Source organism: Syngnathus typhle, linkage group LG11, assembly GCF_033458585.1.
Source record: "Syngnathus typhle isolate RoL2023-S1 ecotype Sweden linkage group LG11, RoL_Styp_1.0, whole genome shotgun sequence".
NCBI classification, from domain to species: Eukaryota; Metazoa; Chordata; class Actinopteri; order Syngnathiformes; family Syngnathidae; genus Syngnathus; species Syngnathus typhle.
In genome coordinates this window covers 11,206,140-11,224,342 of record NC_083748.1, presented here as the reverse complement: position 1 = coordinate 11,224,342, position 18,203 = coordinate 11,206,140, and the positions used below count along the sequence as shown (strand labels likewise).

Genomic DNA, 18,203 nt, shown 5'->3' with positions numbered 1-18,203 from the left:
AACCTATTCAGATAGATGTACGTAGAGTTAATGGTATTTATTATTTCTTCAAAATAGCTTACATGACATTAACATTATTCTTTGGGCTAACTGAAGGTCATCACACAAATATACTAACATCTGTAGGACAATCACAAAAAAATAACAGATTTTCACTTCTTTCTTGTTTGTCTAAAAAAAATAAGAAAAAATAACAACTCGGGTATTGTAGCAAATCAAATGATTGTGAAATGTGTAAATGCTCCGTTGCTCTTGTATGGAAATTCATAGCAGGGATTCTAAATATCAAATAGTGAATATTTATATAAACATTATACTCCTGTGAGCTCTGAGCCAAGGAGACTTAAGGGTGATGCTAAGTCATACTTTTAATAAAGCCTAGCTGCTGTATGATCAAATAGTGTCCCTAATTAAGACCTAAGTGTATACATATGTAACATTCTCCACGGAATGCTAACAACCTGTGATATTTCCAGAGGAATTGGCTTCGCCTGTCTTCGAAAGAGTGAATTGAGTGTTTGGATTCTGGGCTAGGAGTGGGGGGGGGGGGGGGGTCATGTTCATGTGGCAAGATAACATGTTGTTCGCATCCATGTCAGGTTGAGGCTAATGAAGGCCAGAATGATTCTTGGATGCAAGGCTTAAGCAAATGATCCCTATTTTGAATATATTAGAGCCCCATAGCGGCAAAGTGCCTCCCCGCCACGCTGCTGCATGTTGACTTGTGGTCTGCCGAGGCCGCTCAAAACGGCAGTCACAGTCTTCACTCATGCTGTAAACCACCTTACCCTTAAAATGAAAAAAAAAAAAACGCAAACTCGGGGCTTTTAAAGATCACTTATAATACAGACATATTATTCACAACTTTGATAGATATAAGGTGCCTCTTCTCACAAATAACTGACACTAATAATGCTAAGCAACATATGAAACTAAATTTGCCGTATCCAATGTGTCATTTTCAACGTAGCATTCGTGTGGGTGATCACACCAAGCCACAAAGTCTCCCAGCGGGCGTGTACACTGCAACATTTTCATGTGGAAAACAAAACTGTCTACATTTATTGTGTTACACTGATGGAAATTGAAATGGTGATGTTGAGATCTAAAACATATCATTTGAATATTCAAATGTACGCACAAGTAATGTCATGCATTTTGGCTTTTAGTATTTGCATACAGGTCTGCTGCTGTGAGCTCGGGTGGTTTAAAAAAAAAGAAAAAGGCAGCAACAATGATACTTTTTTGTTTCTGGACATAATAAAGTAAGAAAGTGGAAGTATGCCACTTCAGATGTCTAAAGTTTGCGCCAATGTTTTAGTGTTGATCAAAAATATCTGAGATGTTAAGATGCTTGGCCTGTAAGAGATTTTTTTTTTTTTTGCTTCATTAACAATATCGCCAGATTTTTGCTCATCTTAGCTTAACATTCAGGTCTTTAAATATTAATATAGATACTTAATTATTTAAAAAGGATAATTTCTGTACAGATTAATTTTATGTCCCTATGAAATATTGATTGATTTTTAAAATTATGAATTTACAGAACTATTATTATATTCATAAACAGAAACACAAAAAGGTAACATGTTAAGTAAAATTTGATCAGACAGCGTTTGGCGTCAGTTCATATTTAATATGTATTTTTAGCTGGTGTTTTTTTTTATGTCAGTTTCTCTTTTCATTCATTGCTGGGTTTTGCCAAACTGATCCAGGGAAACCTATTTTTTCTGTTTTGAAAAAAAAAATAGTGAGATGTCACATTGCCATTTAAAAGATGAATTCATTCCACGTCTATTTATTTATTTATTTTTTATTTCCTCGCTCACTCTCATCATTTGTCAAGCACAAAACCGGAACGAAGATGCAGTACCAGTGTCCACCTTGCCTAATTTGACACTAATATATACTGATATAAACAGTATCATCTAATCTTCATCCTATATCTATATGTTCAGGCCAGTGATGTTATATATAGACATGAAAGTGTTTGAATTTCAAATCTGATACTCCTGGAAAAGCAAATAATTTCAAATATTGTGAAATGATTCTCAAATTAACAGAGACATGAGTAGAGCAGCGGCGAGTACTTTCCCCTGGTGATCCTCCAGGCGCCTTTGTTTCCTTGGTGTGTCTCCAGCTCATTAATGTTCTAAGCATGTGAGCAAACCAGACCATACTCCATAACCCATAGATTGGTGACATCACACATGCACGCACACACATAGCCAACAATCCCTCAGCCGTTTTAAGTCCTCTGGCTCTTTTAGGAAGTGATGGCTACTGAGCTGCCCTGATTAAAATGACAATAGTCTAATTAACTCGACCTCGGTGTCAGTGCACTAAAATGGCTGATGGCCTGTCAGTTCCTGTTTGAAAACCTTTTGTCTCCTCATTGTCCAAAAATAAGACCCCCCGCCTCCCCCACAAAGAATGCCTCAACCTTACTTGATGGGATTTGCTAATGGCAATTATTTCTCAAAAGCTAATTAAATCTAGACATTTATTTCAAGTGTTTTTTTTTTTTTTTAATTTGTTATAGTCCTCGAGTTATCCTTTGAAGGTGTACAGTTACATTAAAAAATACGTTAAGTAGCTACCTGCGAAAAAAAACAATTGAAACCAAGCTTTGAAAGGCCAAAAAGGTGCTGCGTACAGAACCTTTTACTCCGGACCTCTAAATGACTGTGCTACTTGCACCTCATAAATTCTTCCATTATTTGATGAACTCATCTTAAACACTTTGAGGCAGAAAAAGAACAACAAAAAAAGCTTTAATGATTGAAATCGACCTTCCCCCTATTCTCCTATTGGCGATCAAGGCCTACAGGGAGATAATTAGGCTTTAGACTAAAGTTAATGAAATGAAAACCTCTCTTTGCTTTTGAAGGGGAACTTCATCCTAATATCTGCAGACATCTCTGTGAATTAGTTTTGTTTTGGCTTACAAGCACCTCTTCTGGTTGTCAGTCTGTGGCTGATACGGGTAAGCTGCGAGTGGAGCCAAAATCACCGAGGTCTGCCTTCTCTGCATCTGCCTGTCTGTGGCGATCTCATGTTGAAGTCACATGGGATAAGTCTGGATTTGGAAAAGAAAATCAATTCCAGGATAAACGTCGCTGGCACGTACCTGCCAAGGGCTAACAAATGCCATTAATTCTATTAATAAATCATCCATCATTATGTAATCATTGTTCTACATCACTGACTCTCTAACAGTAAACCATTAAGGTGACCAATAATAAAATATACATCATAACGTAAAGCCACAAACTAAGAAACAAGAAAAAAAACAAAAACATTTATTTACCGTATTTTCCGCACTATAAGGCACACCGTATTATAAAGCGCACCTTCAATGAATGGGCCATTTTAAAATTTGTCCATTATATAAGGCGCACTGGATTGATAATAAGGCGCACCTTCAATGAATGGCCCATTTTAAAACTTTGTCCATATATAAGATATATACATTTGGCCCGCGGGCCGGACTTTGGACATGCCTACTGTAGTGGCTCAATATTAGTCCATATATAAGGCGTACCCGATTATAAGGCGCACTGTCGGCTTTTGAGAAAATTGGAGGTTTTTAGGTGCGCCTTATTGTGCAGAAAATACGGTAGTCCTAGTAGTAAATATGCATAGGCAGCCAGATTGTGTGCGGAAAATACGGTAAATACAATAGACAACAAATCCCTGATTGGCTAGTAGTTAGAACAAATGCAGCAAGGAAAAGAAACACGGAATTCAAACATAACGAGTTGTTCTTTGACTTGTAACGCATGACATTAATTCTTGCAAAGAGCAGACACCTTGTTTATTAACACAAATTGAGGTGTTAGCCATGCCGTTGTCTGACCCAAAAGCACAAGTGGTGGCCAGAGAGCAATGCATATATTAAACTGTCCTTGTAGAAATTCACATCTGGTGTGTGTGTGAGTGTGTAGTGTGCAACAACCCCCACTTCCCTTCCCCCAACTCCCCTCTCGCATTTCATCCTCTGTCCACCAGTGCCGCGGTGCTTCTGCATTAGTTGTCTGCTCTGCGTCCATCTGTTGTTATTATTTTCCATTGATAATTGGCTTCAACAATGGAATGCATGTTTCCCCCCCCTTGCCTTTGAAACCAAATCCCGTGTTTGTTTTCCAGAGGTCTCACTTATGCTCTCTGTTGTCTGGTACTCTCTCTGACCCCGCAATTTGTCACTCATCTAACTACCTCCCTGCGTTGTGTTTAAGACGTTCAGATCAGCAGAAAAAAAAATGACGTTGGTACCGTTTACATCACTCCTCAAAGATTCATAAGGTGCCGTGTTCTGTAATCCGGCCAGGCATTTACTATAACTTTGATGGAATTTGATGGTGGCAAGTGTTGCTTTTGGGTTTAACAAAGTCTCATTGTAGTCATAGCTTCTTTCGGAGGGCCGTTATGACTATCAACCCAAATAAATGCATGACCACCTCATATTATATACAGTCAAAGCTACAAAACAAACTGACAAATAACTCGTTTTCGAATCAGCCGAGTAAAAACTGGACAAATATTAAAAAAAAAAAAAAACGTTTGCGGTTGTCTTATTTATATTCCGATCAGTTCTCCGCCACTCGGTTGTTCATACAGAATAGTGAGGTGTAACATTGGCGACCCACTTCTGCAGTGAAATGGCCGTAAAAGGGGCTATTGATTTTAGCATGAATTAATATGATGGTGATGTGTGAAGTTCATTAACGAGCCACGGCAGACAGTATCAAGAGTGCTTAGAGAAATTAATGGAATATCTTACTTAATGTAAATATTCATGAGCTCTCATCTTTTTATCTCCACAGTGTGAAACGTGATGAGAGCCTGTCCATTAGAGGACCTTGAGCCCATTGTTGGGATTGGTCACATTTCTATGGAGGGGTATCAATACATATGAGCATAACCTTACAACAAAGCCCATTCCCATTGATTTCAAATCTGGGCTGAGAGAGAGCAAATTGGGAAGCAAAGTCCTCTTCACAGGTTTGTGGGCTTAATGGGTCCACCGTTGTCCATTAGCATCTCGTTGTCCAGTTCCTCTTAAAATGTAAAAACACAACAAAAAAAAAACAATGATTGAGCTGTATTTTCTGAAAAAAAAAAAAGATTTGGATCACCAAATAAGCAAAGAATGTTTTGCACACGCCGGTTATACATATTTTACATTTTAATGTGCCGTATTAACAACACCTTAATGTGTTCCTTTGATTGATATTTGTAATGTATTTGTCTAACAGAGCATTCAACTAAGCCACCTAGGGGGATAATTATCTCGACAATAATTTGTTCCGTTCCCTAAATCTCGATGTCGGAATGTGTGATGACTTCTGACGCAAGCTCCCCTTGTTTATCCTCACCGTGTGTTACCTGCTCCCCTACCGATCTAAATGGCAACTTTGCAGCCTGTTGCGGTTTGAAATTGAGGCAATTATCTTTCTCTTATTAGCTCTTCCGCTGTTGTCTTTACAGTGCACGGAGAAGAGGTGTGCCCACCCTCGCTATTAGGATCCAGTTGTTGCGCGTTGGTTCCAAGCAAATACCAATTTGCTGTCGTCGAAAATGATGGAACACGTTTGGAGCTTGAGATTAATTCATTTCATTTGTCACCGCTTGCAATTGATTGATGATTCAACTGGTGATGTGTTAATTGAAGTGTAATTTATCACAATAATTGGAAGGTGTTTGAGTTGAAATGAGCCAGCTTTTGTTATTGTTTGATCTGTCTGTCTGTCCTTCCGTCCAACCTTTTTCGATGCTGTTTTTTTTTTTACTCAAATGTCTATTTTCGATGAATACCAACTCTTGGTCGCAGTTTTGACTGTCAAATGTTTGACAAAACAGGGAGGGTTTGGGTTTGTGAGATTTTTTTTTCTCCTCTATCCACCTCCATATTTGGTTACGCTTTAATGCTTTTATTCAAATGCACCTGATATCTTACCCCACAGTGACATTTAAGTTTTCCATAAAAATACCATTTTGTTTCCTTCAGCTTTTTTCCTTTTTCTCGGGTTGAGTGCTCAGTTGGGAAAGTCTTGTGCAAACACGTCAGTCGCATCAAATGCATCGCACACTGCCACGTCACATTAACCACAAGGGGTTGGCTTTTTCCATCAGAAAGATGTTTTCCATATCAAATTCCCGACGCAATTTTTAATTTGTGCAGTTATAATAGGGTTGAAATGAAAGGATTTGTAAAAAGTTGATGTTTAACTTCACAGGAGGATAAACCCAATTACCTAAAAAGAAAACACACAAGCTTCTGCAAAAAGAGTAAAGGAAAGAATTTGTTGATTGCATTGACAATTAAGCCTTAACCTTATTTTTCCATTTCTTTGGTCTAGGTGGCATTCAGTGTTTTGCCAACGCAGGAAGAGAAGATTGCGTTGACTAAGCAAGCTCTTCAATAAGGTAAGCAATGTTCCCAAATTCAGGGGCTGGCATTTGAGTGATAGGCGTACTGTACGTAATGCATAACTGCATGCAATAACATTTGAAAATAATGATAGTGTTTGGATTAGAATTAAAAAAAACAAATATTACAAGTGAAAATAAACAATTTGGGCTTAAAAGATTGCGTGCACATTTTGGAGCTCAGTTTAATTTACTCTGTTGCCTTTACTGGCTGCTTTAAAAATGTAATTCCTTTATATCAGCATCAAACCGAACTGTCCATGTATTAGTATTTGGCTTGCTAAGATTCTAATTCGGTGGCATTTACTGCCGTCTGTTTTTGAATGCATTTATAAGACTTTGATTCGACAAAGCTCTTTAATCGTTTACGCCTAGGTTGGAACATAATAAACAACTGTTGCAAAAGTGCCTCGTGGGGGTAATTCTGGCAACAAAGTGAAGCGCTTCTGTCACTTGCAAGTGTTGTTGCTGCGCTTTAAGTACCTTCATCTATTCTCTCAGCATTGCTGCCGTTGTGTAAAAAATAAAAAACGGCAAAGCAAATGCGAGACCCTTTGCAAGTTGGAAGGATCGCCTTACAAATATTGTATGATGTGTTGAACAACAGCTAGCCTGCTGTCTGCTATTGTTGCTTTGGCTCAGCTGTCTTTGCATGTATTTTCCATTTGCGTGTTCAACGACAACAACAAAAAATCTGAAAGTTGACTCTTTTGACCTTCAACAATACGTTGATCAAAATACATTTCCAGTCCAAAAACAAACAAAAAAATCCGCTTCATATCCTCCTACATTACGTGGTGCTCTTGTATGTATTGGAAGGTAGAATGAATCACATTTTTGTTGTATAGATGGTCATCTCCAAGAAGATTTCCTTTTGGGAAGGAAAATGCATTTGCTGAGGATCAATTTATTTTTCCATCACTATCAAAAACACCATTTGCACTCTTGGTCTCACACCTTCTGTGTTGACTTGGACATGGGTGATATCAACCGGCTACCAGCAGCTGAACACATTTCTATGAGATGTACAGTATATTGTCTTAACTGCTAACTAATGCTTAGTAATAATGCAAATAGTGTCCTTAACAATCACTAGTTATGCTAAACAGTGAAAGCAATCATACAAGGCTGAATACTTTTTTCTTTCGGATTTGAATGAGTTGCAGGTATTCTTTAGTATTGTATTATTGTTGTATACATAACAAAATAATTTACGTGTAAATCTCCAGGTAGAGTTTTGAATGAGGAGATATCAGCCCAAAGATATAAACAAACATTTTATCATGTGTGGAACAAAAAATAAAATGGATTAAAACCAGTCAACATTTTACAAAATGGTTATTTTTGTTTTTATCTAAAGGTGTTGTAATGTATTTGACAGAAAACCACAAAGCCAGCATTGCAACGAAAACTGGAATGACAAACACCATTAGCTGAAACGTGTTAGGGTTGGCAAATTATTTTGATCGTATGATTATGTTGGAATGTAGACTAGAATCATCAACTTTGTCACCTTTCCTGGACTCTGGAAAGTTTCCACATTCAGTTTTTGAAACTTTCCAATTGATGTGGAAACATTCTTGCTTAGTTAATTATCTCAAATGTGGAAATCTAGTTTCTGTTTCCAAAACCTTATAAAACAAAGAGCTAAAACCCTCTGCACTGATTAACCAGGTTGCAAAGGTGACCCCCGAAACCTGTTCACTCTCACCCCCACCTTGCTTTCTCCACTTGCAAGCGTAAAATGGACCAACTGTCTCACGTGTGGTTCTTGCATAAAAGGTAGAGTGGGCAAAACGTTTCCATCCTTTTGCAACAATCTTGTTGTTTACCCTCGCGTACGTATTCTAATACGCTTTGTCAAAGCTGGCCACGGCCGATCCGAGAGGCCCTCGAGGGGAGACGTTTTCAGCTGTCACTTCGACAATAAGAAACAAATGTCACAGCTGGGCGAAAAAAAAGCTGCCTGACTTTCTTACAGTACTTGGCCTTCCTTTGTGTTTGACTGCGGCTCCCCTGTGTAAGCACTCTCTATTGTGACATGTCCACTTTTGTGTTGCCACTTGTCTCTCTTGCTTTTTTTTTTTCTTCTTTGCTCTGTCGTTGTTTGTCTCTATCTCGCTATTGATCTGTGTCCGTGGCCTGGTGTTAGCTATGTGGAGGTTGAATGATGGGTCTCCGCTCGCTGTGTTGTTTAGAAGGAGAAAGGATTGCTGCTGTGCTGTTGAAGTCGCTGTTGCTTTTGCCACGACGCAGGCACAGCGCACCTCAACTGCACGTCATAGCCCAACTGAAGCTGTTTCTGTTCATCACGGTCGTGCTTGCAGGATTGAAATGAAGCTTCATGAGCAAAATCAATTGTCACGCTCGATTTTTTTTCTATTTATTTGATATTTTTCCTTCGGATCCTTCCACCTGCTCTTTCTGGCTTGATTCAACTCCAAAACAACTTTTTGGGTTTCAGTTTAGTTATAAATTGTGCAAGGGAAATAAATGCTGATAAAATATGACCAATCAGGTCCCATTGCTGTCTGTCTTTAGCAGCGCAATCCACTGAGGATACTCTGACTGGGGTTTTGGCAAAGAGGTCAGCAGCCTTTTTCTGGCGGAGGAAATCGGGCTTCATCAGATGCATAGTCTTTCTTTTCCCCAGCTGGTGGGAGGTAGATGGCAACCTCAGTTAAATCCTAAAATCCTCACGTTTATGATATTTGCCCAGCATTATCTGTGCCTGTGGATGAATGGGAACGCCGAAGATGTGGAACGGAGAAGGTCATACGCCGTGATTTACACAGCGTACAGCCCCACAATCCCTGGGAAAAGACTTGGTCTAGGATCAAACGGACATCATGCAATATGTTCATAACACTGACCTTTAGATTCATTCATTTCACTTCTGCCCCTCAAATCCAGCACTATATGGATAACGTCGACATTTAGGAAATTCATGATGATAAATGTATTTTTGGCCCTGGTTTGGAGAGTGCATCTGGGTTAACTGTCATGTGAAATGTCCTTGTCTCGATTAATAAAAAAAAAAAGTTCTATGAAACAAGATCATCGTCACCGCCAAGTGTCACTCCAGTGTCCATCCAAATCGGCATTGAAACTTAACCGATACCTTCATCAGGTGAGTTCACCTAGGCCAAATGTCTGTCCGTAGCTAATTTAGGGATTTATATCTTTGTCTTGGTTCTTAAGCAAATGATCCTACTGTGTGCTGTTTGCTTTCAAAGACTAAAAATAAAGTTCTGTTGTTGTTACACGTGCCCTATGTGATAGGCAGATCAAATATACTTTTATTTGATGTTAATGAACTCTGTGGAAGGGCTCAAGGTCACTTTCTGAGAAAGGCAGTTAACGCTCGTAAACATATTTTCAGCCAAAGATTTGTCAACACTGTAAAAATCAAGTTCAGCAATTCTCAAGCGATGGAAAAATGAGCCTGCGTTTTCATTTGTCAAATGTTATAATAAGAAGAGCCCACTGTTAGCCGTGGAGGTGCATTTGGACTTCAACTCCTTTTAATTAGAAGTGAGATATTAGCATTTGGTTGGGCTTTATGTGGGGTGAGGGGATCGGGCAGCGGCTGTGCCTTCATTAGCCGGCTTCTCTGTGTAATGAGTGCCGTCATTAGCTGATGGAGAGGATTTGCTCGAGCTTTACCTTGTAAGGCACATCTTTTAAATACTTGCAAGGAATACGGCATTTTAATGGATTTCTTAATGAATAGAATAAAGATGCTACACGTTGAAAATTTGAGTGCTGATCGTGTGGATCAGCAGTGGTCGTCCAAGAAGGGGGGGGATTGAAAAGCCCGTTGGGGGAAGAAAAATACAAGACAATTAGTTACTAAAAACAACATTAGAAATAATAATTAAAAAGTGATTTTTATTGTTGGGCAATTTCTGTGTGATTTGCAAGGAAGCAAGAGGCATCTAAGCTGTAGTGCTGGAATTGAAACGCTCCGCATTTATTAAAGAGCACTCGCGGGATAAAGCTGACGGCACAAATGTCTACACTGAAGTGCATGTGGACTTTCTGCCGTCCTGACAGTCAGAGAGCTGGGGTGTTTTTTTTTTTTTCTATAATACGGAAGTCAGTCTAAGCCTTTGACGGTGACTCCATTCTAGAAATCATGCATGAAGTGATTTGTATTTTATTGATGAGTTTTTGAAGTGGCAAGTGTGGGAAATTGGATCTTTGATCTCCTCGAGTTTGGGAAATATCTTCTGAGTGTGTTGAGCTCTCCAGGTAAAATACCCCCATCCAGGCATACGCTCCCACGAGATGTCATTTGGGAGGAATATTCCCCCCCCCCTCTCTCTTTCAAAACACTTCTGGTATTTGTTGTGGATGTTTTCCCTGACTGTAATTACCGTTGTTCATTAACAAAACTGGGTATTTGTTTTCGACTTCAACCAATCACTTTGATACGCTAATTACAATGTAATTTAATTTGAGCCCCGTAATGATGATGCCGTTATTATGGACATAAATGATGCAGTTAAGCCGGGAGTAATGTCATTTGCATACTGTACATGCCAGTAAATTAAGCCCTTTCCTGTGTTGCTTCAGCTTTAATTTTCCACTCCTTTTCACACGGCATCCCTCAGCCCCTGTGCCTAATAGCAGACCAGCTTGTTTGATGTCGACAGCTGCTTACCGCACTAAATCTACTCACAATATGTAGTCCATAAAGCCTCCTAAGTGCTCTTTTAAGAAGTTCCTATTAATAAGCTAGCAAGCTATTCGTACTTGGTGCTGACGGAAAAGCTTGCTTTTGTCTCACACCATCTTTCATCCGCGGTTGATACCATCAACTTGTGTACTGTGCACAGGAAGGAAATTAGTTAGATGAGCTGAAACATTTAAATGTGCTCAATGCATAAAAAAAAAAGAATGCAGAAAATAGAAATACTTTTTCACCGCACTGTACTTCCTGATGATGATCCGAGAGTGCCCTGGAGAAAGAGAATGCTTTATGGGCTTTTAGTCTCGTATCACAATCGCCCTTTGCCGAGACTCCTCCAGCATTATTTATATCATCAAGAATATTATTATTTTTTTTTTTTGCTGGACAATTTTCTGTTCGTCTCTAATTGGCCGCATAAATCTCGTCAGTTGAGGGTGAGAAATGTTCCAGTGTCATCCAGTGTAATCTTCACCCTTATTTACCAATTCATTAAGATTCATTGATGCAGGCTCGCTGAGAGGAAATGACAACATAAATCAGGCCTCCAACATAATGACCCTAATCAGTTGGGAATTGCACAAAATGTCATGATGAACTATGTCCTTGTGTTAGTGCCACTGTATATTGTCGTTTTGCTGCTTTATGAGTAGGACACATTCCCCTGACAAGGGCTGTATTTAAAAAAAGAAACATAAAATGGGGACCACCAAAAAAAAAAACTATTAAAAGGCAGAAATCCACGTCAGGTCTTTTGATATGTTGTCCTTCACCCTACAACTGCCCTGACTTTCTTCCATTTAACCTCTTTGTCCATTTGCTGGGAAGTTGTGGCTTTTAAAATAATAACATGCTTCACAGGCTTAAATGAGCCTGGTGTATTGTTGAAGATGATTTGTGATTTCAGAAGCCAGCCGAGGTGTCAGAGAGTAATAAGCGCTCCCGTACCGATGAAGTGAGCACAATTAGATGCCTAATTGAAAGTTATTGTGCCGCAATTGTTTTAAGACACTGACAGTTAGTCAATCTTGGGGGTATCGCGCGTTTTGTCTCCGAGCAGTGCGGCCTGTGATTGGGTGACACAAGATTTGGACTCAACCAGCCAGGTGAGCTCAATACCAGTCGTTCACACTGCTCTCAAACTCCAATGGCTCTTTAGCGTGATCATTTCAAGGGTGCTACTGGCATAAGAGGGCCTCAGAATCAAAAGAAGAAAAAAAGACGAGGTGACTCATTGTCAGCTCACACAGAGGACATTGGTCCCAAAAGACAGTAGCTCTAATAATATTGTCCCTTCTTTACACGGGGACACAATATTAATTAGACAAGTTCGTCAAAGCTAACCTCGGTTTTCCCAAGAAAATGCATTTGACATATTTCATCTCCACAAGTTTGCATCCCCGCTCGCTTGGGAAGACTCCTTACATGACTCCTTGTAAAGATGATTAGAACTATGACACCGTTTAAGTAATGTTAAAACAATAAGTAGCTTTATAGATCCCAAAGGACGGTGATGGACCGAAGGTATTATTTTTTTTTTCTTCTAATGGTGCCTTCAAGGTCTAATTGGTTACCTCAGATTGAGGGAAGAGGTCCGCACATCTTTTATTTCATGATGTCTGTCCTCTTGCTACCGTCTTGATGGGCATGAGCCACACGCAAGCCAAATGATCAAAGTCAAATGAAGGAGAAAACGTGCGGGGAACATCTCCTGAAAGAAGCTCCAAATCCCACAATTGCCATTCCATTCATGTACAAGCAGCTACAAAGTCATTAAACTTTTCTATTTGCTTACTCCCACTCCGCCCTAGTTGTACTAAAAATACCATGGCCTGCCTTACTTTGCCACATGTCATCGTCTGGGCACAGTGGGCCTTTATGCTGAGCTGTTGTCGGCGTTAAGTGTTTGTTTTTTGTTTTTTTTCTTGCTTAGCTTCTTATCTGGAGTATTCATAATGAAACTATTTGTGACCTTGCGTAATGCAAACGTATCGTTATATTTGACATGCGTATTGTCATGCTATTGTAATTATTGTGCGACTTGCGACTTTATTTTGGCTTGATGACTCTCTGTGCTTATGTGTCACGTTTTTGAAATTTGTTTTTTTGGTTACAGTTGCTTGTTGTAAAACTAGCGTGGCTCATATTTACCAGAGACAAATTCCTTGTGTTTTTCACATACTAAAGATGATTCTGATTCTTTGCTCTGCAGTTCTGTGCATCAAAGATTCATTGTTGTACCAAATAATTTTTCCCCATGTCATGTGCTTATTTTATTGCACCACTAGTATTTGACATTATAAATGTGGGTTTTCTATAAAATGTGTGAGTTTTTTTTTTTTTCTTTTCGTGGATGTTTTTTTCCAACCGCATCTCGTGATGTTGTCAGTATCAAACTCGGGAGTCATTCGACACACGTGTCATTTCCTTGAACCAACTGTAGTTACTGAATAATTAAAATAAGTAAATGTTTAACATGTTTTTGCAAGTTCCTGCTGTTGTGTTGTGAGGAGCCACTGCGCGACATATGCACGCTGGGAGAAACGTACTTTGCTTTGACGATGGCAGGAGCTCACCTTGTTGACTGCCCACCGCAACGTGGCTTTTTCTCAAATACCGTCTTGCTAAGCAGGTGCGACACGCCGTTGTATTGAGTCTTCAAATGTCAGAAGAACGGCCATTTGTTTATCTCGACTTGCGCCTCGCTGTTTATTCTAGCCCGAGCTGCATCTGCATCAACAATGATTCCCTAAAGATACGCCCCCACATCTCTGGACCTGTTTACACTCTGAAAGCCTGGGAGGATATCGGCTGATCATTCTACCTGGTTAATATTGAATGTTGCTTGCAAAAGAGAGCAAAAACAAAAGCTGCTTCTCTTGTTTACTGTCGCCATAACAACAATCAGCAAGACACGTTTACGTTTTGAAGTTAAATCGTTGAAGTGGTGCGGCAATGATTGCTAAATATTGGTCAGTTCTCAAATCACAGCAGATTTTTCACTCTGAGTTGGCCATAATTTGTTTTGTGCATATCTGCAGACTTTTCCCAAGAATCTGAAGCCAAAATACAGCAAAACATGAAGTTGTTCAAAAGCCTTGAGAAAGATTCTGTTGTCGTACGGATTGTTGTGTTGTCTAGACGAGCAAGCGAGCTGAACCCAAAGAACTCTAAAGTGAATGACTCCCCTTTGTCCCCTCCTTTGTGTGTCCTTATCTCACTCAAGAATTGTGCTCTTGTTGTGTGCTTGTGTAAACAGGGCTTGTGTGAGAACTGGTTGAATTGTAGCAGATGGCTGCTTGGGCTTGACTGTCATGAGCATTAAGGAAAAACACAACATGGAGAAGGGTCAAAGCACAGCTGTGCAAGTCGAGCCTACCTTGAGTGGACTGCGGTCTTGCTTGAGCAGCCACAAACCAGGATTTGATTTCTAGAAAAATGTTTTTGGGGGAGGAAGAAGAGCAGCAAGGTAAATGAGCTCCGGACACGTTCTCTTAACCTTCAGCTAGGAGACGGAGGCGACACATTTTTTTTTTTTTTTGTATGATACTTGTCTTTTAGTGAGCTTGTTGAAAATTCGGATTTTTAATTCAAGAGCTCCAGATTTCCATTTGTGGGTTAAATCACTCTTGCTAAAATTATTTCATTTAAGTTTTGTTGCAAATTACTTTTTTTGCCATGTAGAAGGGATCATTGATCTAGTCATCATTGCAATGTCACAGTTCATTGAATTATTTGAAGAAGAAAAAAATGCTTGACACTCTTGTGCTTCATTTGCCGCGTTCCACTAAGCCTAGAAGTTGTAACCCATGAACCGGATATTATATGACGCAGAGTCTGAATATCATCATATTAGCTAATTTGTGATGAAACATTGTATTTAGAAGCAAATCTTTCTTTCTGCTCTAATGCAACATTTTGACAGTGGCAATGGATACTGTCGGAAAATACAGCACAGACCTGACGATGAAATGATCCAAACTTGTAACGTTAGAAGTTTTCTCTGGGAAACCTTGCGTTGAGCAACCCGCGAGGTGAATATGTCACTTTTGTTTTTACAATGTGAATATGAAACCATATAACAGCGGTTAGAGATAGCAATACCTGCTAACAGCAAAATAACTCAGGTTTTGCCAAACTTGTATTATTCCAAAACTAATACCCCTTGGAAAGTCTTTAATAGTATATGATAACATGTTTACATATATTGACAAAAAGTTCAAGGGTTAACTAAATAAACATCGCTCGCCATAATTTCAACCCTGGAGATCTAGTTTTATGATTGTTCTGTATGCACATAGTATGTTTGTTTTTGGAGTAGGAACTCCCATGTTCTTTACCTCAGTGAGTGCAGCACTATATATTTTCTGGACACCTGACCTATAATTACGGCTGCCCGGCAAGATTAGAAGGATACGAGTTTAATGGGAACATCTAAAAAGCACACAAAACATGGCTGTCCCTTGAGTTAAGGGAAAATAAACATATCATATGAAGAAAAATGCAGGGCAGAGTTACTGGAGCTCCCTGATGTGGCGTCGCTTTCTTGGCGTCGACTTGATATTTTGGATGTATCTGTGATTTTGTTTCATCTCTAATTCTCTGATATTGCAACCTTAAATTATTCAATAATAAAATGAATGCCAGTGTACATTCATGGGTACTATTTGTCAATGAAACTAAATTAAATAGGCAGCCATTTTCACGGTGCCTTCGTCACTTCATTCACTTTACGTGAACGCCTGTTTTGATTTGGTGGCTCGTGGAGGAGAAACTGTTTGCAGTGGCCTGCAGATGGAGTTGTTAGTCGATGTGTCCCGTGCCACGGTATTCCTTTTTGCCTGCTGCCTGTTTAGAAAATCCCATTATGGAGGGAGTCACTGCCAGACTGGAGGGGTTAGTTGGGTCAACATCTGTCTAGAGAGGGAGTAGCCTGGAGAGCAGGGCCTGTAGGCTGGGCTGGTTGGGGCTGTTCAGACAGGCCTCTAAGTGTGTGTGTGTGTGTGTGTGTGTGTGTGCACAGGCCACAGTGTCAGATGACTCTCTTGGCTAGGTTGGGCTCTTTAGTATCATGCAGCCATACTGTATTTAATTTATGTTGGGTTGTAAGTTCACAGTGAGCGTTTCCTGAAAATCACGACCTCAGTAGAAACCTGCTGTTTATTTTCCTTGAAATATTTCTACGTTGAGATGATTATCTCACCTATGCTTTTCACATTTTCCCTTTGACAAGTTGTCAACTTCAATTTCCTGTCTGTCAGCCTGAGTGTCGAGGTATGTCCGTATCTTGTTTCCGTCCGCACCTCCAGAGAGGCTGGATCCGTCCGAGCCACCGAGTCGATATTAACATACGTCGGCCACCCCCATTACACGCCTTAAACGCAAGCCCATCAATCTGTATTTCGTTCCATTTTCTCTGGCTTTCATGATGAGGCCCTGTGTTTTAAAGGCAATTATTCCGTTTCAAATAAATAATTAATCGGGCAAGTAGATTCGCTTCTGCCTGACTTGGTCAGCTTCATTAACCCGGAATTGGGAGGCTGGGTGAGTTGCACCAGTGTGGCGAGCAAGCCATGCGCAGCAGCTGTAAATCACCCTCCTGCTTAAAAATAGAGGCGCTGATACACACCAGTGTCATGAGGACGCATCCCTTGGGAGAAATGGCTGCATCATCGACTGTATGTGACTTTATCCAGACACGGACCATTACAGCTAAAATGTTGGCACGTCGCTGAGTATGCATTCTTGGTTACCGATTTGACTTAAAACATGAAACAAAATGTATTTGTTGCTCTCAACATTCTTCCCAATCCTCCCATTGGGATTATTTAAATTCTAAACTCCATTTTGGTGTTAATTAAACAGCCCTGGAGAATTGCGCTGTTTTCGCTCAACCACGCATTGGATGTTTCTCATAGAGCTCGTTCGGCACGCCTCACGAAGTCGCTCGCCCTGGTTCCCATTAAAAGGCCATTGAGCAGCGGATCTTCTGGGAGCTATGCGAGTAACAATACCCATTTCCATAGGACGTGTTTTCTGTTTTGTTTTGGAGGGCCGGTGTTTTCTTGGGCTCCCCTGCTTTAACTCAACCAGGCCGGGTTCCTCTCCGAAGAGCAACCATATTTATACTTCATGATGGCGAACACAAACACAACCCCAGTTTGACTCCATATTTTCCATACCAGTGCTAGAAGAGCAAACAAGAGACAGGCAAGCAAAGAGCAACGAGGAGATGTGCAATAAAAGTGAAATTCTAAAGGAAGGATATGACAGATGTTTATATTTTGTCCTGGAGTTGTAACACAACCTGATTGCTGTGTTTTAACAGCTGTTTGACCTTGTCTCTCTCTCTCTCTCTCTCTCTCTCTCCCCCTCGCCCTCCCTGTCCCTGTTTTCTCTCGGCAAGTTTTTAAGTCATGATGCAAGAATCTGGGACAGCGACAACAAGTAATGGAGCATTTAATCAAAATGGAGGCGCGAGCACAGAGAGCGATTCCAAGGAAGGACAAGGCAAGAGCGCCACGCCATCGGCGGAAGTGACTGCAGCCGATCTTGCGCATCTCCGACAGCACCAGGTAGGGCAGACCCCCCCCCACGTCCCCCGCCCATACCTGTCTTCACTTTATTAAGACATGTCATCAGCAGGCCAACAGCACCTCTTTAAGTGCCAGTTCATATTTAATTCATCCTCAAAGTACATCTAGTACATAAACACATTACTATTATTATTTATGTATATTGAGGCACTTTTTGAATATTTAAATAAGGGGAAGTGCTCTCTGTGTGTGATTGTGTTTGGTTGCTAATGTGTTTACCGTAGCATGCGGCATTTTTGAAATATTTATACGGATGTTAGGACATAGTTTAAGTGTGTAGGTGCAAAAAGATCTTGCTGACAGTCGGGGGGGGAATATTACATTCAATGGAATGACAGCATTTTCTTGGGATGGCTGTAAACAAACCTCACACTCAGGGGAAATGCCACGCTCTGACGTGTTAACCAACGAGGTGCAGAGTGGCGCATCAGTGTGCTTGTCAGCCAAGCCCAAAACATTTTCTCCCGTCTCAGTTTAGAGGC

The 18,203-nt window shown here is 40.2% G+C and overlaps 1 protein-coding gene across 4 annotated transcripts in view; it reads left to right on the top strand.

Moving 5' to 3' along the window:
• foxp1b (forkhead box P1b) overlaps positions 1-18,203 on the top strand; it is an 86,385-nt gene that overhangs the window by 14,217 nt on the left and 53,965 nt on the right. For all 4 annotated transcript variants that reach the window (XM_061291084.1, XM_061291083.1, XM_061291082.1 and 1 more), the window contains exons 3-4: positions 6,363-6,429; positions 17,532-17,700. In XM_061291084.1, the coding sequence (XP_061147068.1) occupies positions 17,542-17,700 (159 nt within the window). In that variant the 5' untranslated portion in view covers positions 6,363-6,429; positions 17,532-17,541. The remainder of the gene's footprint in view (positions 1-6,362; positions 6,430-17,531; positions 17,701-18,203) is intronic.